This window comes from Eucyclogobius newberryi, unplaced genomic scaffold (genome assembly GCF_026437365.1).
Source record: "Eucyclogobius newberryi isolate DKJ021-1_F unplaced genomic scaffold, fEucNew1.0.hap1 SCAF_6, whole genome shotgun sequence".
Lineage (NCBI taxonomy): Eukaryota > Metazoa > Chordata > Actinopteri > Gobiiformes > Gobiidae > Eucyclogobius > Eucyclogobius newberryi.
In genome coordinates this window covers 4486189-4507767 of record NW_027316278.1, presented here as the reverse complement: position 1 = coordinate 4507767, position 21579 = coordinate 4486189, and the positions used below count along the sequence as shown (strand labels likewise).

The window sequence follows — 21579 nt, the reverse complement described above, 5'->3', positions numbered from 1 at the left end:
TCCTCCTCCAGCTCTTCTTCCTCCTCCAGCTCTTCTTCCTCCTCCAGCTCTTCTTCTTCCTCCTCCAGCTCTTCTTCCTCCTCCAGCTCTTCTTCCTCCTCCAGCTCTTCTTCCCTGACGAGCTCTTCTTCCTCCTCCAGCTCTTCTTCCTCCTCCAGCTCTTCTTCCTCCTCCAGCTCTTCTTCTTCCTCTTCGAGCCCGTCTTCCTCCTCAAGCTCTTCCTCCTCCTACAGCTCTTCCTCCTCCTACAGCTCTTCTTCCTCCTCCAGCTCTTCTTCTTCCTCTTCGAGCCCGTCTTCCTCCTCAAGCTCTTCCTCCTCCTACAGCTCTTCCTCCTCCTCCAGCTCTTCTTCCTCCTCCAGCTCTTCTTCCCTGACGAGCTCTTCTTCCTCCTCCAGCTCTTCTTCCTCCTCCAGCTCTTCTTCTTCCTCCTCGAGCCCGTCTTCCTCCTCCAGCTCTTCTTCTTCCTCCTCGAGCTCTTCTTCCTCCTCGAGCTCTTCTTCCTCCTCCAGCTCTTCTTCCTCCTCCAGCTCTTCTTCTTCCTCCTCCAGCTCTTCTTCTTCCTCCTCCAGCTCTTCTTCCTCCTCCAGCTCTTCTTCCTCCTCCAGCTCTTCTTCTTCCTCTTCGAGCCCGTCTTCCTCCTCAAGCTCTTCCTCCTCCTACAGCTCTTCTTCCTCCTCCAGCTCTTCTTCTTCCTCTTCGAGCCCGTCTTCCTCCTCAAGCTCTTCCTCCTCCTCCAGCTCTTCTTCCTCCTCCAGCTCTTCTTCCTCCTCCAGCTCTTCTTCCCTGACGAGCTCTTCTTCCCTGACGAGCTCTTCTTCCTCCTCCAGCTCTTCTTCTTCCTCCTCGAGCCCGTCTTCCTCCTCCAGCTCTTCTTCCTCCTCGAGCTCTTCTTCCTCCTCCAGCTCTTCTTCCTCCTCCAGCTCTTCTTCTTCCTCCTCCAGCTCTTCTTCCTCCTCCAGCCCTTCTTCCCTGACGAGCTCTTCTTCCTCCTCCAGCTCTTTTTCCTCCTCCAGCTCTTCTTCTTCCTCTTCGAGCTCTTCCTCCTCCTACAGCTCTTCCTCCTCCTCCAGCTCTTCTTCCTCCTCCAGCTCTTCTTCTTCCTCTTCGAGCCCGTCTTCCTCCTCAAGCTCTTCCTCCTCCTACAGCTCTTCCTCCTCCTCCAGCTCTTCTTCCTCCTCCAGCTCTTCTTCCCTGACGAGCTCTTCTTCCTCCTCCAGCTCTTCTTCCTCCTCCAGCTCTTCTTCTTCCTCCTCGAGCCCGTCTTCCTCCTCCAGCTCTTCTTCCTTCTCCAGCTCTTCTTCCTCCTCGAGCTCTTCTTCCTCCTCCAGCTCTTCTTCCTCCTCCAGCTCTTCTTCCTCCTCCAGCTCTTCTTCCTCCTCCAGCTCTTCTTCCCTGACGAGCTCTTCTTCCTCCTCCAGCTCTTCTTCCTCCTCCAGCTCTTCTTCTTCCTCCTCCAGCTTTTCTTCCTCCTCCAGCTCTTCTTCCTCCTCCAGCTCTTCTTCTTCCTCTTCGAGCACTTCTTCCTCCTCCAGCTCTTCTTCCCTGACGAGCTCTTCTTCCTCCTCCAGCTCTTCTTCCTCCTCCAGCTCTTCTTCCTCCTCCTCCAGCTCTTCTTCCTCCTCCAGCTCTTCTTCCTCCTCCAGCTCTTCTTCCCTGACGAGCTCTTCTTCCTCCTCCAGCTCTTCTTCCTCCTCCAGCTCTTCTTCTTCCTCTTCGAGCCCGTCTTCCTCCTCAAGCTCTTCCTCCTCCTACAGCTCTTCTTCCTCCTCCAGCTCTTCTTCTTCCTCTTCGAGCCCGTCTTCCTCCTCAAGCTCTTCCTCCTCCTACAGCTCTTCCTCCTCCTCCAGCTCTTCTTCCTCCTCCAGCTCTTCTTCCCTGACGAGCTCTTCTTCCTCCTCCAGCTCTTCTTCCTCCTCCAGCTCTTCTTCTTCCTCCTCCAGCTTTTCTTCCTCCTCCAGCTCTTCTTCCTCCTCCAGCTCTTCTTCTTCCTCTTCGAGCTCTTCTTCCTCCTCCAGCTCTTCTTCCTCCTCCAGCTCTTCTTCCCTGACGAGCTCTTCTTCCTCCTCCAGCTCTTCTTCCTCCTCCAGCTCTTCTTCCTCCTCCAGCTCTTCTTCTTCCTCCTCCAGCTCTTCTTCCTCCTCCAGCTCTTCTTCCTCCTCCAGCTCTTCTTCCCTGACGAGCTCTTCTTCCTCCTCCAGCTCTTCTTCCTCCTCCAGCTCTTCTTCCTCCTCCAGCTCTTCTTCTTCCTCTTCGAGCCCGTCTTCCTCCTCAAGCTCTTCCTCCTCCTACAGCTCTTCCTCCTCCTACAGCTCTTCTTCCTCCTCCAGCTCTTCTTCTTCCTCTTCGAGCCCGTCTTCCTCCTCAAGCTCTTCCTCCTCCTACAGCTCTTCCTCCTCCTCCAGCTCTTCTTCCTCCTCCAGCTCTTCTTCCCTGACGAGCTCTTCTTCCTCCTCCAGCTCTTCTTCCTCCTCCAGCTCTTCTTCTTCCTCCTCGAGCCCGTCTTCCTCCTCCAGCTCTTCTTCTTCCTCCTCGAGCTCTTCTTCCTCCTCGAGCTCTTCTTCCTCCTCCAGCTCTTCTTCCTCCTCCAGCTCTTCTTCTTCCTCCTCCAGCTCTTCTTCTTCCTCCTCCAGCTCTTCTTCCTCCTCCAGCTCTTCTTCCTCCTCCAGCTCTTCTTCTTCCTCTTCGAGCCCGTCTTCCTCCTCAAGCTCTTCCTCCTCCTACAGCTCTTCTTCCTCCTCCAGCTCTTCTTCTTCCTCTTCGAGCCCGTCTTCCTCCTCAAGCTCTTCCTCCTCCTCCAGCTCTTCTTCCTCCTCCAGCTCTTCTTCCTCCTCCAGCTCTTCTTCCCTGACGAGCTCTTCTTCCCTGACGAGCTCTTCTTCCTCCTCCAGCTCTTCTTCTTCCTCCTCGAGCCCGTCTTCCTCCTCCAGCTCTTCTTCCTCCTCGAGCTCTTCTTCCTCCTCCAGCTCTTCTTCCTCCTCCAGCTCTTCTTCTTCCTCCTCCAGCTCTTCTTCCTCCTCCAGCTCTTCTTCCCTGACGAGCTCTTCTTCCTCCTCCAGCTCTTTTTCCTCCTCCAGCTCTTCTTCTTCCTCTTCGAGCTCTTCCTCCTCCTACAGCTCTTCCTCCTCCTCCAGCTCTTCTTCCTCCTCCAGCTCTTCTTCTTCCTCTTCGAGCCCGTCTTCCTCCTCAAGCTCTTCCTCCTCCTACAGCTCTTCCTCCTCCTCCAGCTCTTCTTCCTCCTCCAGCTCTTCTTCCCTGACGAGCTCTTCTTCCTCCTCCAGCTCTTCTTCCTCCTCCAGCTCTTCTTCTTCCTCCTCGAGCCCGTCTTCCTCCTCCAGCTCTTCTTCCTTCTCCAGCTCTTCTTCCTCCTCGAGCTCTTCTTCCTCCTCCAGCTCTTCTTCCTCCTCCAGCTCTTCTTCCTCCTCCAGCTCTTCTTCCTCCTCCAGCTCTTCTTCCCTGACGAGCTCTTCTTCCTCCTCCAGCTCTTCTTCCTCCTCCAGCTCTTCTTCTTCCTCCTCCAGCTTTTCTTCCTCCTCCAGCTCTTCTTCCTCCTCCAGCTCTTCTTCTTCCTCTTCGAGCACTTCTTCCTCCTCCAGCTCTTCTTCCCTGACGAGCTCTTCTTCCTCCTCCAGCTCTTCTTCCTCCTCCAGCTCTTCTTCCTCCTCCTCCAGCTCTTCTTCCTCCTCCAGCTCTTCTTCCTCCTCCAGCTCTTCTTCCCTGACGAGCTCTTCTTCCTCCTCCAGCTCTTCTTCCTCCTCCAGCTCTTCTTCTTCCTCTTCGAGCCCGTCTTCCTCCTCAAGCTCTTCCTCCTCCTACAGCTCTTCTTCCTCCTCCAGCTCTTCTTCTTCCTCTTCGAGCCCGTCTTCCTCCTCAAGCTCTTCCTCCTCCTACAGCTCTTCCTCCTCCTCCAGCTCTTCTTCCTCCTCCAGCTCTTCTTCCTCCTCCAGCTCTTCTTCCCTGACGAGCTCTTCTTCCTCCTCCAGCTCTTCTTCCTCCTCCAGCTCTTCTTCTTCCTCCTCGAGCCCGTCTTCCTCCTCCAGCTCTTCTTCTTCCTCCTCGAGCTCTTCTTCCTCCTCGAGCTCTTCTTCCTCCTCCAGCTCTTCTTCCCTGACGAGCTCTTCTTCCTCCTCCAGCTCTTCTTCTTCCTCCTCCAGCTCTTCTTCCTCCTCCAGCTCTTCTTCCTCCTCCAGCTCTTCTTCTTCCTCTTCGAGCCCGTCTTCCTCCTCAAGCTCTTCCTCCTCCTACAGCTCTTCTTCCTCCTCCAGCTCTTCTTCTCCCTCTTCGAGCCCGTCTTCCTCCTCAAGCTCTTCCTCCTCCTCCAGCTCTTCTTCCTCCTCCAGCTCTTCTTCCTCCTCCAGCTCTTCTTCCCTGACGAGCTCTTCTTCCCTGACGAGCTCTTCTTCCTCCTCCAGCTCTTCTTCCTCCTCGAGCCCGTCTTCCTCCTCCAGCTCTTCTTCCTCCTCCAGCTCTTCTTCCTCCTCCAGCTCTTCTTCCTCCTCCAGCTCTTCTTCCTCCTCCTCCAGCTCTTCTTCCTCCTCCAGCTCTTCTTCCTCCTCCAGCTCTTCTTCCCTGACGAGCTCTTCTTCCTCCTCCAGCTCTTCTTCTTCCTCTTCGAGCTCTTCCTCCTCCTACAGCTCTTCCTCCTCCTCCAGCTCTTCTTCCTCCTCTTCGAGCCCGTCTTCCTCCTCCTACAGCTCTTCCTCCTCCTCCAGCTCTTCTTCCTCCTCCAGCTCTTCTTCCCTGACGAGCTCTTCTTCCTCCTCCAGCTCTTCTTCTTCCTCCTCGAGCCCGTCTTCCTCCTCCAGCTCTTCTTCCTCCTCCAGCTCTTCTTCCTCCTCGAGCTCTTCTTCCTCCTCCAGCTCTTCTTCCTCCTCCAGCTCTTCTTCCTCCTCCAGCTCTTCTTCCTCCTCCAGCTCTTCTTCTTCCTCCTCCAGCTTTTCTTCCTCCTCCAGCTCTTCTTCCTCCTCCAGCTCTTCTTCTTCCTCTTCGAGCTCTTCTTCCTCCTCCAGCTCTTCTTCCTCCTCCAGCTCTTCTTCCCTGACGAGCTCTTCTTCCTCCTCCAGCTCTTCTTCCTCCTCCAGCTCTTCTTCTTCCTCCTCCAGCTCTTCTTCCTCCTCCAGCTCTTCTTCTTCCTCCTCCAGCTCTTCTTCCTCCTCCAGCTCTTCTTCCTCCTCCAGCTCTTCTTCCCTGACGAGCTCTTCTTCCTCCTCCAGCTCTTCTTCCTCCTCCAGCTCTTCTTCTTCCTCTTCGAGCCCGTCTTCCTCCTCAAGCTCTTCCTCCTCCTACAGCTCTTCCTCCTCCTCCAGCTCTTCTTCCTCCTCCAGCTCTTCTTCTTCCTCCTCCTACAGCTCTTCCTCCTCCTCCAGCTCTTCTTCCTCCTCCAGCTCTTCTTCCTCCTCCAGCTCTTCTTCCCTGACGAGCTCTTCTTCCTCCTCCAGCTCTTCTTCCCTGACGAGCTCTTCTTCCTCCTCCAGCTCTTCTTCCTCCTCCAGCTCTTCTTCTTCCTCCTCGAGCCCGTCTTCCTCCTCCAGCTCTTCTTCTTCCTCCTCGAGCTCTTCTTCCTCCTCGAGCTCTTCTTCCTCCTCCAGCTCTTCTTCCTCCTCCAGCTCTTCTTCCCTGACGAGCTCTTCTTCCTCCTCCAGCTCTTCTTCCTCCTCCAGCTTATTCCTTCTCCAGCTCTTCTTCTTCCTCTTCGAGCCCGTCTTCCTCCTCAAGCTCTTCCTCCTCCTACAGCTCTTCCTCCTCCTCCAGCTCTTCTTCCTCCTCGAGCCCTTCTTCCTCCTCCAGCTCTTCTTCCTCCTCCAGCTCATCCTCGAGCTCTTCCTCCTCCCGGACTTCCCGGTGCCTCTGACCGGACGTCCCGGTGCGAGGAACCACCAGAAGAGTAATCAACACTTTTAGTTAATTATCAGTATAATTAGACTGTAAATGAAATATATCTGGGTTGAAACAAAATTACATTCACAGAAACCGATTTGAACCTTTTCTCCTCCATGAAGTTGTTCTTCCTGTTTTAGAGGAAGCGCGGGTCATTTCCTGTTCTTTAAAACAACAAATGGGGCTTTATTAAGTCATAATGAATGTGAATTAGATTTAGACTTCACATCCGCTCATCCCTAACTTCATCTCCTCCATCAGGCCGTTCACAAACCTCCTCCTCCTCCTCGTTTTCCTGCTCCAGACTTAAGACGTTTATGGTTTTTTAGTGCTTTTTTTTGAGTTGTACAAACTCAGAACAAACAGAACAAAACCAAAGAGTGAAAAGATTAAATCAAAAGGAAAAAGAGTGGAATAAATAAGCAGAATAAACCAAAAACAACAACAAAACTTTAAAAATTGTTTCCATCATTCCGCATCTTGTGTTATTGCTTTTTGTACAGTGCACAGGTATCCATCTGCTGTACATTGTTGAAGTTTTACATCCGAGATGTACATTATTTATTGACAAGAAATTTCAATTAAAAAATTTAAAAACAGAACTGCAAAGACAACAGAACAAGACCAGATCAAAATAAATGCAAATTAAATAAACAGAAGACGTCCAAAGGAATTTAAATCAAGGCACAAAGTCCAAAGTCGGTAAATGATCTCAAATTTTTCCAAAAAATTTAACATAAACCACAAAAACAAACAGAACACAACCAGAGAGCAGATGATGAAATAGAAATAAAAACAGACTCACAAATCAGATACTGCATTTAGTTTTAAGCTCCAATCGGAATGTGAGTCAGCTTTGACCTATTATATATTTACTATTATTCAAATCTGGCAATAAAGACTTAATTGTGAATAAAAGCACTTGATAATGAGCAGACACTGGACATAACGTTCACTTTGGTGTGAAGTTATAACCGGCCGAGACACGTTTTCCAACAGAATTCTCTCCAAACGTGACATTTTGTTCTTTTGTTGAGACGTGTTCAAACGTTACATCCGACTTTTAACACCGAAACTCTTCCTCTGTCGTCTCGGCTTTTATTTCCACTTCATTTCAACACATTTGTTTCATTCTCGCCTGTAATATTCCCTTTTTGATTGGGTTTACCTTGTTCTTGTCCACGATTTGTATTAAGAGCCTTTTTCACATTATAACCGTGTGTAAATCTTCCATAAAACGATTGCGTACGAACATTTAAGTAGTTTGACGTGTAGATTTTATAGCTTTTTCAAATGTCGTTCCTTGTCCAAACATTTCCCACAAAGTGCATTTCTTTCTTTCTTTCTTTCTCTGACATTAGTTGGTAAATGGCTTCCTCAATATGGAGCGCTCCAATCAGAAGGCAGAGTTCAGGCGGAGGGCGGGGACATGTCAGGTTAGGTTGTCACTCATTGGGTAAATAACAAACCACCCACCTTTACATCAGGGAGCCTCTAAATCCCAGGCATTTGGTGCAGAAGGTGTGTTCTAAAGAGGACGCGCCCTTGTCCAGTCAGACTATACACGCTTCACAAATGTAAACGCTTTTTATTCAAGATTTATTGTAAAAACGTGAAAATTCAGGTCTTTTTCTTAAGTTAAAGTGGGATAAAAACAGCCGCAGAGGCAGTTTTTCATTTTAAACGATTTATTTTCACTTTTTTTGTTATGTTTACTTCAGAAAATGACTGCTAAAAAAGAATAATAACATGTTTGTGTTGTGTTTATGACGAGAATGTCGCTGGCGAACTGTCTGATGTGTATCTTGCTCTGGAGGCGTCGCCCGCTTGTTTCCAGGGGGACGGATCATTTAAATGCCGCACTGTGGGACATCGAACACCAAAGAGGGGGCTTAAAAGTACTTCACCTGGTTTGAATGTGATTTATTGACTTACTTTTCATTAGATGTTACGCGCTGCCTTTGTATTTTGTAGTTTGTTCTCACTTTCTGGTCGTGTTCAGTGTTTTGTGTTTTTGTCTTATTCCTAAAAAAAAAAAAAGATTAAAAAAAGAAAGACAGAAAGAATAAAAGGAACTACTTCAGCTGGTAGTTGGTTCATTCTGGGACAGTGCATGGAAAAAAAAAGTTTAATACTGGGTCATATTGGGTTTTAAGGTCTAATACTTTATTTTACTACATTTTACAGAATTTATTTTTAATGTTATTCAGTTGTATTAAATTATGTTACATTTTATTAAATCATCTACTTTTTATTTATGTTTAAATTTATTTTTTAAATGTATTTATTAATTTATTATATTCTGAACGTCCAACTTTAATTTTCATCATCACAACAGCGCCATTGGCCCGCCTGGATGACGTAGCACGCGTAAGCCCCGCCCCGGGCCAGATGCCCAGGTTGTAGCCAGCCCCCGCCTCTCGGCTCTCGCGCTGCTCTGGGCAAAGATTCACCCCAAACTTTGCCCAAAATGCGCCCGCGGCTGCGCCAAACCTCCGCGGAGCCGCTTTAAATGACGCGGGGCGAGTTCTCCGCCGGCAGTGGATCCCTCACGCACCGCACCGCGCCCTTCGTTTCGCGGCGGGAGCAGCGCGACTGTCGTTAGCCGCCGCCGATTAGCCGCGTTAGCTTCTGCCCCGAGAGGAGCGGACACGGCAGCCCCACAAGTCCCCGAGCCCCGAGCGGCGGCGTGCGGGGCCAGACTGCGCCGCGGAGGCTCCACGGAACGACTCACGCGGCCGACCGGAGGCTCCTCTCCCCGCGCGGACTCGTCTTTGTCTCTCGTTGTTTGATTTGAAGCCGTTTCCGCGGAAGGAAAGTCTCGCACGCGCCGCTCTGACTCATTGAAGCTAAGTCACATTAGCAACAACAACGATCCCGACGCGTGTATTTGACGTGACCGAGTCGGAGCCGTCGGGAAGTGACCGTGAGCCGCCGTGAATCACGCGTGGAGCATGCGGAGAAGGAGAGACCTCACCGGCAGATAGGACGCGAGGGTTCGAACCAGAAGCAGAGCGACATTTGGAGCGGGTTCTCCCGCGGGCGGCGCACGGACGCGGGATGAAGAAGTTTTCCCGGATGCCCCGGTCCGAGAGCGGAGGTCTGGGCGGCTCGTCCGGCTCCGGGACCAGCTCCGGAGTGAGCGGCTACTTCGGCAAAGTGTTCGCCGTGGGCCGCTACCAGGTCACCGTGGAGGAGCTGGTGGCGGAAGGTACGTGCACATGTGCAGTTACCAAGTCGGGTCCAAATGTGATCAAGTCTTAAATGTGATCGAGTCTCAAATGTGATCGAGTCTCAAATGTGATCGAGTCTCAAATGTGATCGAGTCTCAAATGTGATCGAGTCTTAAATGTGATCGAGTCTTAAATGTGATCGAGTCTCAAATGTGATCGAGTCTCTAATGTGATCGAGTCTCAAATGTGATCGAGTCTCAAATGTGATCGAGTCTTAAATGTGATCGAGTCTCTAATGTGATCGAGTCTCTAATGTGATCGAGTCTTAAATGTGATCGAGTCTTAAATGTGATCGAGTCTTAAATGTGATCAAGTCAGGTCCAAATGTGATCAGGTCAAGTCAAGTGGCACATAAGTTAAATTACTGCTTAAGTCCAGTGAGTGAATTATTTAATGTTTTGACCAGGCATAAAGTTTTTTATTTTATTTTTGATTCCCAGGTTCTTTTTTATGCCTGCTTGATTCTTTATGGGCTGTGTAAGTATTTACACAGTGATTCTCATCTAACTCTAGTAAAACGAGCAGTATGGAAACTAGATCCTCATCTCGAGCTTGTAATACTCGTAACCCTTGTCACAGTTGTGTGACCGCATGTTGGGATTCTGTGTTAGTTCAACTGTCAAATCTTCACGTCGTAGTATCGAGTCGTTTTTCCTTTTACTATTGAATCGAGTTAGTGTGAAATGTGAGCGCGGTGACGATACTGCCCCTGAAACTCACTTTGTCAAGTTTGTGTCACTGAAAGACTCGTCAGGGGAGAAGAAGCCGTGGAATCACTCGTAAACTCTGTGAAGGTGTTGGGAAAGTGTGGCGCATAAATGCTATTTTGGTGCAATTGTTGTCAAGAATAATGAGTATCTACATTTAGTGTCCATTACAATCCTGACTTTTGACCGTTTGACCACGTCATAATTCAAACGTCTTGTACCATATTTTTTTCATAGTTTTGGCCGGGGTGTCACTTATACTTTATACTTGAATACTTGAAACTGAGTGTTTTGTGAGGCTTTATAAAGGGGAGGGGCTGGTAAAACGAGACCGAATGAAGCTAAATACCGTATTTTCCGGACATTTTTCGCACCTTTTTCATAGTTTTTGCCGAAGTGTGACTTTCACGTGTATTTATACTTATAAGTTGCTCCGGAGTATATATGTGATATTATTTGTTATTTTCACACTTGCAATCACATTTTATACTCCAGTGCAACTTGTATGTTTTTTTCTTCTATTATGCTTTTTTTGGCTGGTGCGACTTATACTCCGGAAAATACGGTAATAATGTTTTCTGACCTAAACAACATCAATAGTAACATATGAAATGGATATACAGTACAGTGGCCGAAGTCAAGGAAGTATAAAATATCTGTACACATGTTTCAACTGTCAGTAGGAAGTATCCATATCGTGTACATGCTGCTCGTACTCGCTGCAGTAGCAGTAGTAGTTTCAGTAGCAGTAGTAGTTTCAGTAGCAGTAGTGGTTTCAGTAGCAGTAGTGGTTTCAGTAGCAGTAGTAGTTTCAGTAGCAGTAGTAGTTTCAGTAGCAGTAGTGGTTTCAGTAGCAGTAGTGGTTTCAGTAGCAGTAGTGGTTTCAGTAGCAGTAGTTTCTGCGTGTGCAGTACAATCGCTCAGAGAGCTGCTGCTGCTGCTGCTGCTGCTGCTGCTGCTGCTGCTGCTGCTGCTGCTGCTGCTGCTGCTGCTGCTCTTCTTCTGACTCTGGTATTTTCAAATCTGGGACACGAGGATTGGAGTGAATTTGTCTCTGTCCCATCGAGTCTGCAGAGTTCAACGTCTCGCTTCAGTTTAGCATCATTTAAAGGTCCTTCTGAGCGGCGTGTACTTCGGGTCATTCTCTTTCACGCCGTCATGACATCATCCGGTGGAACGGTGGAAAGAGTTACTTGTGCAGGATTCACACTAACATTTCACAATAAAACACGGCCGTATACATCGGGTCAAGGTCGGACCGTCTCTGAAACGTCTTTAGAGTCGTAAACTAAAGCGGGAGCAAAGACGAGTCGTTTTAATTCGATCCGTTCGCCCGGAAAGCTTTGTTCTGGCTTCGTTTTATCGTTCCTAAAGTGGAAGACGTTGATGTGCCGGAGCGTGGGCGTTCTGCGGGTCATCTAGACCTGCAGAGGGCGCTCTGCGGGTCATCCAGACCTGCAGAGCTGCAGAGGGCGCTCTGCGGGTCATCCAGACCTGCAGAGGGCGCTCTGCGGGTCATCCAGACCTGCAGAGGGCGCTCTGCGGGTCATCCAGACCTGCAGAAGGCGCTCTGCGGGGGGGTCATCCAGACCTGCAGAAGGCGCTCTGCGGGGGGTCATCCAGACCTGCAGAGGGCGCTCTGCGGCGGGTGGGTCATCCAGACCTGCAGAGGGCGCTCTGCGGCGGGTGGGTCATCCAGACCTGCAGAGGGCGCTCAGCGGCGGGTGGGTCATCCAGACCTGCAGAAGGCGCTCTGCGGCGGGTGGGTCATCCAGTCCTGCAGAGGGTGCTCAGCGGCGGGTGGGTCATCCAGACCTGCAGAAGGCGCTCTGCGGCGGGTGGGTCATCCAGACCTGCAGAAGGCGCTCTGCGGGGGGGTCATCCAGACCTGCAGAAGGCGCTCTGCGGGGGGGTCATCCAGACCTGCAGAAGGCGCTCTGCGGCGGGTGGGTCATCCAGACCTGCAGAAGGCGCTCTGCGGCGGGTGGGTCATCCAGACCTGCAGAAGGCGCTCTGCGGGGGGGTCATCCAGACCTGCAGAGGGCGCTCTGCGGCGGGTGGGTCATCCAGACCTGCAGAAGGCGCTCTGCGGCGGGTGGGTCATCCAGACCTGCAGAAGGCGCTCTGCGGCGGGTGGGTCATCCAGACCTGCAGAAGGCGCTCTGCGGGGGGGTCATCCAGACCTGCAGAGGGCGCTCTGCGGCGGGTGGGTCATCCAGACCTGCAGAGGGCGCTCTGCGGCGAGTGGGTCATCCAGACCTGCAGAGGGCGCTCTGAGCTACGCGAGCAGCCGATAATATGACATAATGAAGGTTTTCTCAGCATTTCAGGATTGTACTTTATCATGAGGTTTTTCCCAGCGATTCACTAAAGGACATGTAGTAATTCCAAGTTTGTGTTGCTGTGAGGGGCGTGGCTAGAGCGAGCGTGAACGGGAACGGTTTTGCCTCATTTCTCTGACTTCTCTGCGACATCTCTACGCCGCGTTTGAACCTCTTTATGTAACGCACTGGCTTTCGATAGTTATAATATTTTCTATCTCGTTGTGCGTTTTGCCGTCTCGATTTCGCCCAAGTCAGCATTCTCTTTCGTCCAATCGTCTTGCTGCGGCGTCCGGCTCCTCCTCCTCGGCCGAGCGGAGGAGGAGGCGCACTTTCTGACCGCTCCACACACGTCTGAGGGGGTCAAACGTTTGGAGTCGTGACCCTCTTGTGCTGCTGTAGCTCGTGTGCGTTTGCGTGCGCGTGTGCGATTGCGTGCTTGCGTGTGCGTGCACGTTTGTGTGCGTTTGCGTGCGCGTTTGCGTGTGCATTTGCGTGTCGTTTGCGTGTGCGTCTGCATTTGCGTGTGCGTTTTCGTGTCGTTTGCGTGCGCGTTTGTGCGCGCGTTTGCGTGTCGTGTGCGTTTGCGTGTCGTGTGCGTTTGCGTGTCGTGTGCGTTTGCGTGTGCGTCTGCATTTGCGTGTGCGTTTTCGTGTCGTGTCACGAGATCATGTGACCGGCTGAAGAGGAAGTGACACTGTGACTGCGCCTGACTGGCATCAGCCCTTGTGATTTCACACACTTCTGTAACAGACTTCTGAGTCGTCCGTCATGGGTTCCGTGAGCTATAGTTTAAACGACGACATTCAAGACGCGTTCCGGGGCAGCGTCTAGGAAAAGTATTTCATGTACTTTTAAACAAATACAAGAACACAAATACATGGACGTTCTTGTTGTTTTTCGATCATATGTTCAGTGTGATTATTTCATAGCCTTCTGTCTCAAAATAGTGCAGAAGTCCTGAAATACATGTGCGTCTTAAAGCGCCCCCTACAGGCCGGACAACTCATTGAACTCTAATGCAGTTAAGATGAATAAATTTCAAATTTAGATTAAAAAATTCCAAAAAATTATCCCAGAAAAGCAATTTTATTTAGGTTTATAATTTCACTTCCTGTTTGTAATTGACATCACACTGGGAAATTACCCAGAAAACAATGGGCCAAAACTCATCTAATGTCAAAATAATAAAACATGTACAAGAGTGACTTTATTGTTGAATTAATGTTTAAAGAGTCAAAAAAGTTGTGTAAATTCTGCATTAACTTTGACTGGAATGAGTCTGTCCCTGGTGTGATGTCACTTCCTGCCCCTGGTGTGATGTCACTTCCTGTCATTTTTAACAGATTTTTCAACCTTTTCTCCACAAACACCTGCTCGATCGGTGTAAAACTATAATTTATATGTACAACAGGTATAAAAACACAGAATAAAGTCAACATTAGAGTATGATAAAACCCCGTCATTGGCCCTTTAACAATAATCTGCATCCACACGAAAACAAAACGTTCTTTCTCACTTTTTTAATGTGTTTTTTAATGACTTAAACACGGCTTGAACGTGTCCAGAGTCGCTTTACAGCCGCGTCAGCACAAGTGTCACAGGAACCGGTCCACTTCCCCGTGTGTGTTTTTCTTTTCTGTTTTTCGTGACTTCGTCGCGTCATGGCGTCTCGGAGCGGAACACGCTTGTCAAGTCGCTTACAGGAAGCATCTGTGAAGCGGCGCATGCGCGCTCGCTCGGGAGTGCGCAGCGCTGCACAGATGCGCGCGCTCAGACTGGACCGGACCCAGCGCGCATTTCAGAGAACGCGGTATCGAGAGCTACTGAGGACGTTAAAGATCTGATGTGTACGAAAGGCGTATCATGGCAACGACGGAGGAAAAAAACAAGACTGCAAATGTTAGTGTAAACGCACAAATCTGCAACAAAATATTTTTTGTTTTGTTTTGTTTAATTGCACAACTCTACACCAAAATGGTAAAACATTTTAACTTTATAAACACACATCTGCCCCAAAATTGTACAAATTCTAAGTTTATAAACGCACAAATCTGTGTCAAATTAGTACAAATGTTAGGTTTTTAAACACTCAAATCTGCAACTTAATAGTACGAATATGAGTTTAAACATGCACATCTGCATGTGTTGGGTTTTCTGGTGTGCACATTTGCCATGCTATTCGATCACGTCTGGAAGTGGCCCTAATGCGCCTTTGTAGAGATCCCATGACCTTTGCACGAGAGAAACTGTTGAGTTAATTAAACATCTTGTATTTCCTCATGAAGTCTCTGGACCAAAGTGATATGAGCTTTTTAGATGGTTCCTCAAGTGACTTAAACGTTCTTCTAGATCATTCATCATCGACTCCTAGAGCCGCAGTGATTAATCGACTTCTTTTGATCCGTGTAATCGTTCTCTGGACTCCACTCGAAACAAATACACAAAGACCGAGGCGTGACTGAGGGACGAGGGCGCCACGCTGCACCAACGGCTCCTCTGGACAGCGCCTCTAGTGTACGGCATGTGTATTGCATGTGTTTCATTCCGTTTGGTTGAATCATTTGATGTGCACCATGAATATCCAAAATACATGTGAAAGAGAAGGTGCTTTAGTTTTGACAGACGGAGTGTGAAAGTGTGTGTCCCAGAAGCTCTAAATCACATGATGGAATGTAACGTGTTTCTTCAGAACTCCAGCTCCAAGTGCCAATTATTTACACGGAAATTCAGCTGTTGGAGAAACTGTGTCTCCAGGAGGAAAACCACTGTCATGTGTCCCCGAGAGTGTCCCCGAGAGTGTCCCCGAGAGTGTCCCCGAGAGTGTCCCCGAGAGTGTCCCCGAGAGCGTCCCCGAGACTGTTCTGAGACCAACGATCAAGGAACACGTTTATTACTGGCATTTGGAGGAAAAAACAACTTTATCTTTTTATTCTGACTAAATTTGAATCTTGTTGTCAGACGCTGGACACGATGGACCTCTTTTGTTGGGCCTTAGTTTTAGTTTTATCTTATCTTAGTTTTATCTGCTCTTATCCTAGTTTTAGTTTTAGTTTTATCTGCTCTTATCCTAGTTTTAGTTTTATCTGCTCTTATCCTAGTTTTAGTTTTATCTGCTCTTATCCTAGTTTTAGTTTTATCTGCTCTTATCCTAGTTTTAGTTTTATCTGCTCTTATCCTAGTTTTAGTTTTAGTTTTATCTGATCTTATCCTAGTTTTATTTACGGGATTTTTTACTGGTTCTCTCAAATTTTGGAGGAAAAAAAGTGGAACTGTCCATTTGAAGTTGGTAAATGCAGTGCCTCAATCGCGTCTCGTCCGGTCGCTCGCAGCCTGCTGGTCGTCTCCATGGCGACAGGGGTTATATCCACTGCTCGACCCCGTTATCGTTGCACATTATCGTTGCATCCACGCGCTGAATGAGCCCAGTGTGGCCAGAGTGCATCCATCACATCATTAGCATACTGTACTGCACATGAAGCGGAGCATTGTGGAGCCGCTGAAGGGGGCGGGGCCGCGGAAGGGGGGCGGAATCGCACCAGCGGCTCGGCCCGTCCTGGACACGCCCCCGTCCTGCCCTTTGTGCTCGTTCATTCAGCCGCCTGTGAATCGTCGCCTGTCGAACTATAATCGAGCGTTTTACACCAGTTCACGGCTTCAAAGTGCTGACCATCGGCAGCTTTGTTCTGGTCAGAGGAGAAACTCGTTATCCACTTTTATAAATCCGCTTAAGGCCCCAAAAAAATGTAAATTGTGTGTTTCCGGTAACTGTTGTGGTCGACGCCGTGGTCGTTGAAAAATGTCTTACAGACTTCTACGTTCACTATTTTTCTTATTGTCATTGTTGATGTGAGCACTTCTTCACCGCTGAAACGCCGGGCGTGCATATGACCCTCTGCACGCTGCCCACATAGAGCTTCTGCAAACATGGACACGCCCGTAGGTAAAACAAACCTATCAAAAGTGCGGCGATTTTCATATCTTACGATCCCCACGGATGATGTGACACCGCCATTTAGTCTGAAATCTGAAATCACAAGCTGCAGAATCGCTGGTCAGTCGCTTGTCACCACTTTAGCCGCGAGTTATTTCTGCTGTGCTGCCCGGAAGTGACCGCTTAGGATCACGTGACCGTACAGAAGAGGACGATGCACCTCTGTGAAGGCTCAGTGCAGCACCGCGTCACTTCTCTTTCCATCTGACGCACTGAATGTTCCGGAATCGTCCAAAGCGACTCGTTTGAATCCTCCGCCCGTCTCGAGGTGGCACAGGGGCCGACACGAGCGCGGCCACCTCTGGGCCCTCGGGCCGCCTCTGGACCCTCGGGCCGCCTCTGGGCCCTCGGGCCGCTCCGTTTGGCTCTCTTCTATCAGACTGTGATGAATAATCCTCTGATTCACGTCTGGAACGCTGAGCTCAGCAGAAGAGGAGACGGAGACGCTGTGTCGGGCTTTTAACGAGTCTGGACACTAACGGTCAGACCACGAGGCCATGTTGGCAGTCATGTGATCGAGTTTATATTCTCACTGTTCATTGTGCGGCACGACACGGACAGATACGTTCTTTTGTCTTGTCTCTTTAATTCAACGTTTGCATTCTTCCACTTTCCCTTTAGTCCTGGTTAAACCCTTTACTTTGGCTTGACGTGTTTCTAAAGCTGTATTTGTGAGTGTGGAAAGCACTAAAGGTCGTGCGGCTTCAGTTTGGAGACGGGAGTGAACTCGATTCGGTCTCGGTTGCTGAAAAAAAGTGTAGAATCTGTTACGATTGTGAGAAATCCAGGTTCAGGTCTAAGTTTAGACTCTGAGCGTTGGTTTGTGAGCGTCGTGTTGACTCTGGAGAGAAACGACCCGCGGTTTATTCTGACGCCGCCAAACGTCAAACGTCCAGCTCTGGATTTCACGAGTCTTAAAGGACACGTTATGATTTTGTTTAACTTGGGCCGCTTCATACTGTTAAGCCCCGCCTCTTCACAGTATTGAGCCCCGCCTCTTCACAGTATTGAGCCCCGCCTCTTCACAGTATTGAGCCCCGCCTCTTCACAGTATTGAGCCCCGCCTCTTCACAGTATTGAGCCCCGCCTCTTCACAGTATCGAGCCCCGCCTCTTCACAGTATCGAGCCCCGCCTCTTCACAGTATCGAGCCCCGCCTCTTCACTGTATCGAGCCCCGCCTCTTCACAGTATTGAGCCCCGCCTCTTCACAGTATTGAGCCCCGCCTCTTCACAGTATTGAGCCCCGCCTCTTCACAGTATCGAGCCCCGCCTCTTTACTGTATCGAGCCCCGCCTCTTCACAGTATCGAGCCCCGCCTCTTCACTGTATCGAGCCCCGCCTCTTCACTGTATCGAGCCCCGCCTCTTCACGGTATCGAGCCCCGCCTCTTCACGGTGATGAGCCCCGCCTCTTCACGGTATCGAGCCCCGCCTCTTCACGGTATCGAGCCCCGCCTCTTCACGCTATCGAGCCCCGCCTCTTCACGGTGACTAGCCCCGCCTCTTGTGTCATTCGTAACAAGCAGCAGATTGTCATATGTTTGCGCTTTATCTTTAAAAAGTGGCTGCGTGACATTTTAGAACTCGACCCGTGTCACTCTGAGTACTGGGATGTGGGCGGGGATAGGGGGTAGGTGAAAACAGAACTTTCCCGAGCAATTTAGAATGACTCAAACATACAAGACTCAAAATCCCACTTTGAGTGAGATGAGACGAGATGGTGACGATGGAAACGTCGTTAAAAGCTCCGTAAAGTGGATTTTGCTCAATCCGCCTCCGCTTAATGTTTGAAACGTGGCTCGGCTCTTTCCCCTTCGACCCACATACGACTTCTACAACCTGGTGACAGTTTGAGAGCGGTTTCACGGGACGGGGCCTCCTGGAGGAAATGCCTGTTCTACGTGGACATCACCCGTTTCCTCTTGTACGACTTGAGGAAGCCGCTCTTTGTAGGTCACGCCGTCACTCTCTGAACCTACACGTGTATCGAGAATCTGTAAATCTGCACGCCGTCGCTTTAAACGGCAGAAGAAACCTGTCACGGTTCATTACAAGCGTGTCGAAGAGTGTGAGGGAGCGCGAAGGGCTGTTATCACCAATGAGCTCATCCCAGGAGCCAAAACATCTGCGAGGGAGGGAAAGAGACGCGAGAAAAGGGGAGGCAAAGGGACGCGAGATAAGGGGGAGGCAAAGGGACGCGAGATAAGGGGGAGGCAAAGGGACGCGAGAAAAGGGGGAGGCAAAGGGACGGAGAGGGGAGGGGGAGGCAAAGGGACGGAGAGGGGAGGGGGAGGCAAAGGGACGGAGAGGGGAGGGGGAGGCAAAGGGACGGAGAGGGGAGGGGGAGGCAAAGGGACGGAGAGGGGAGGGGGAGGCAAAGGGACGGAGAGGGGAGGGGGAGGCAAAGGGACGGAGAGGGGAGGGGGAGGCAAAGGGACGGAGAGACGGGACATTTGGCGAGTCCGAAGTCGAGGTTTAAAACCACAGAACGTAGCATCACAGCCGCGTTTAAAGCAAAAGACGGTTTACAGTTTTTGTTGCGACATGGGGGAGTTCCTCATCGCCCTCCGGCGTTTTTGCGCAATAGTTTTCGTAATAATTTTCGGTCCGAGACTCTGCCCTCCCGACGTCGCCCGTTGTGTTGTCGGCGACCGTTTTAACCGCAGGCGGACAGCGGGACGAGCTCGGTCAGGCTGACGTCCTCGTGCTTCTGAAACATAGTCCGCGACTCGTTAAACGAACAAGTTAAACCTTTTGAGTACGTAAATAACGGTTCCGGGTCTTCCAGCGCCACAGAGCTCCTGAACGTGCTGAGGGCGGGAAAAACTGTGGTAATGAAGGGTTAACGAAACGGGAATGACGTTTTTGAAGCTCGTTTGCGTTAGTTTAATGCATCTTAAAAACGAATCCGATTAAAAGTTAACAAACCTGAAATGATCAGCGTTAATCTGGATCTGTGACTTTCCACCGTCTGATGTCATCACAAAGTGTCTCTGGAGATGTTTGCGAGAAAAACACTTTATTATAAAACCCTGGACATGTCACGTTTACTGATATCTGCAATGAACAGGCTGAGAAATACATTTTCAAAGTTAGGGGCCCCCAGCAATTTCAGGGGCCCACAAGCGCGCGCGGCATCGCGGCGTCATAAGAACAAGATAAATGTGTTGTTTTAAACCTGGTTATTAGCATGTAAAACAATTTAAAGTACTTTTATCTGGTATTTGATATGAAGAGCACAAATACTGAATCATATAAACCAGAGATCATGATCTTTAAAACTGTTTAATTTAATATAACGTTTATTAGATACAAAATAAATACATTTGACACAATGAGATCTTGTGGAATATATAAAATCACCTACAAAATAAACTACTAACATATATACATTGCCCCGATGCTAACAGCTCCAAAGGGGGCGGGGCCCTTGGATATTTCCACATTGACACAGCTTTTGTTGCAAACAACTTTAAAAAGACTGAATTGTTGGACTGAGCAGAGATTGACGGCGCTGACCTAGAGATCACTTTTGGGGCAAAATTAGAGCGAGCATTTCCGAGTACAACCAAACGCAGCGGCCAATCAGATGCCCGCTTTCATCGAAATTAGACCACGGACACCGCTCGGAGTGGCATGTCTGTCTAAACGAAACTTAAGCGATGAAAATGCCCCAAATATGGACAAATTACTAGTTAAATCTTGATTTTTTTTCGAGGAATTTCGATACAGGGGCCCGGGGGGCCCCTCCTAATTCAAACCCTGGGCTCGCCGGAGATTTGAGTGCTTACGGGCTCCGGGCCCCCGTCTATTTCACAGCCTGATTAAAATGATGTGATCTTGTTCAAATAGTGTGTTTTTGTGAAGCTAATGTACGTAACGGAGGCAAAATCACTCACGTCGATGCGAGAAACACCTGCAAATCATTGGCTTGTGATTTTATGAAACTGTTCAATAGAAAAGTACTTTGTTTTGGGTCAGTTGTGTGTGTGTCAGTTTAAAAGCGCTGAACAAAGAGCGCGTTGTTGGAATGACGTCCAGAACGTGCTGACTGTGCATTTGATCTCGTCAGATGTAATTAATTGCGATTGCGTCAGGTTGAGCTGGTCTGAGCTTGTTCTAAACCAGGACCAGCTCTTTGTCCTTGATCTGTCTCGTCCTCATATCTCATAACGGTTTATTATCTCCGGCTTTAACCCTCAAACCACCACTTTAATCCTGGTTCTGCTGCGTCTCTGGTTCTGCTGCGTCTCTGGTTCTGCTGCGTCTCTGGTTCTGCTGCGTCTCTGGTTCTGCTGCGTCTCTGGTTCTGCTGCGTCTCTGGTTCTGCTGCGTCTCTGGTTCTGCTGCGTCTCTCTGGTTCTTCTGCGTCTCTGGTTCTGCTGCATCTCTGGTTCTTCTGCGTCTCTGGTTCTGCTGCGTCTCTCTGGTTCTGCTGCGTCTCTGGTTCTGCTGCGTCTCTCTGGTTCTGCTGCGTCTCTGGTTCTGCTGCGTCTCTGGTTCTGCTGCGTCTCTGGTTCTGCTGCGTCTCTGGTTCTGCTGCGTCTCTGGTTCTGCTGCGTCTCTGGTTCTGCTGCTCAGTGTTTGGGGTAAACACGGCGCTCTGTTTGCTCACTACTTGTGTTCAGAGTGTGAAACACAAAGACACTGGAGGCTTCAGTGCTTCACTGGGGCAAAGGTCAGAACGAGGCCAAAACTGCTTTTTATTATTGAATTATTGTTTGACTTTTGTTTCTTTTTAATCCCTCTCTCCACTTCCTCTTCCTCTTCTCACCGACCAACGTTTACGTCCTTTTTCCACGACCTAAATCTGCTTTTTTGACTGGACTAGACCTAGACCTAGACTAGACCTAGACTAGACCTTGACCTAGAGCTTGACCTAGACTAGACCTAGACCTGAACTAGACCTAGACCTACACCCGTCCCCTCCGTCTGTTCGTTAAACCTGTGGTGTTGTGTTGCAGGAGGGTTCTCGGTGGTGTTCTTGGCTCGCACTCACAGCGGCGTGCGATGTGCCCTCAAGAGGATGTACGTCAACAACCTCCCCGACCTCAACGTCTACAAGCGCGAGGTTACCATCATGGTGAGGAGCGCGGGCGGGCGCGGGCGAGTGCGGCGGGCGATAGCGGCGGGCGAGTGCCGTGACAACAGAAGCGCAAGGCCAAAAGTGGGCGGGGCAGAAGAAGGCCGTCCCAAACAAACAGATGACATATAACTACACCAACAATCGAGGACATTTAACAAAACAACATTTGGACTTAGTGGATGGGGACATTTAAATGACTTTGGACAAAATGCGACGTTTACTTTGGACCGGGTGAAATGAACTAATAATAATAATAATAATAATAACAATAATAATTAAAGCCGCAAGCGGCATCCAACGGCCCTCGCGGGCCGCCGGCCTTCCGACTCTGCTCTCTGCATTTTACAGAGATGGCGCTAAC

General features: G+C 49.7%; 1 protein-coding gene across 1 annotated transcript in view; it reads left to right on the top strand.

Moving 5' to 3' along the window:
- The first annotated feature begins 8279 nt into the window (after positions 1 to 8279).
- The window catches only part of bmp2k (BMP2 inducible kinase), a 62562-nt gene continuing 49262 nt past the window's right edge, over positions 8280 to 21579 (top strand). Inside the window, exons 1-2 of the mRNA XM_072432602.1 lie at positions 8280 to 9088; positions 21097 to 21215. Of these exons, the coding sequence (XP_072288703.1) occupies positions 8938 to 9088; positions 21097 to 21215 (270 nt within the window). The 5' untranslated portion in view covers positions 8280 to 8937. The remainder of the gene's footprint in view (positions 9089 to 21096; positions 21216 to 21579) is intronic.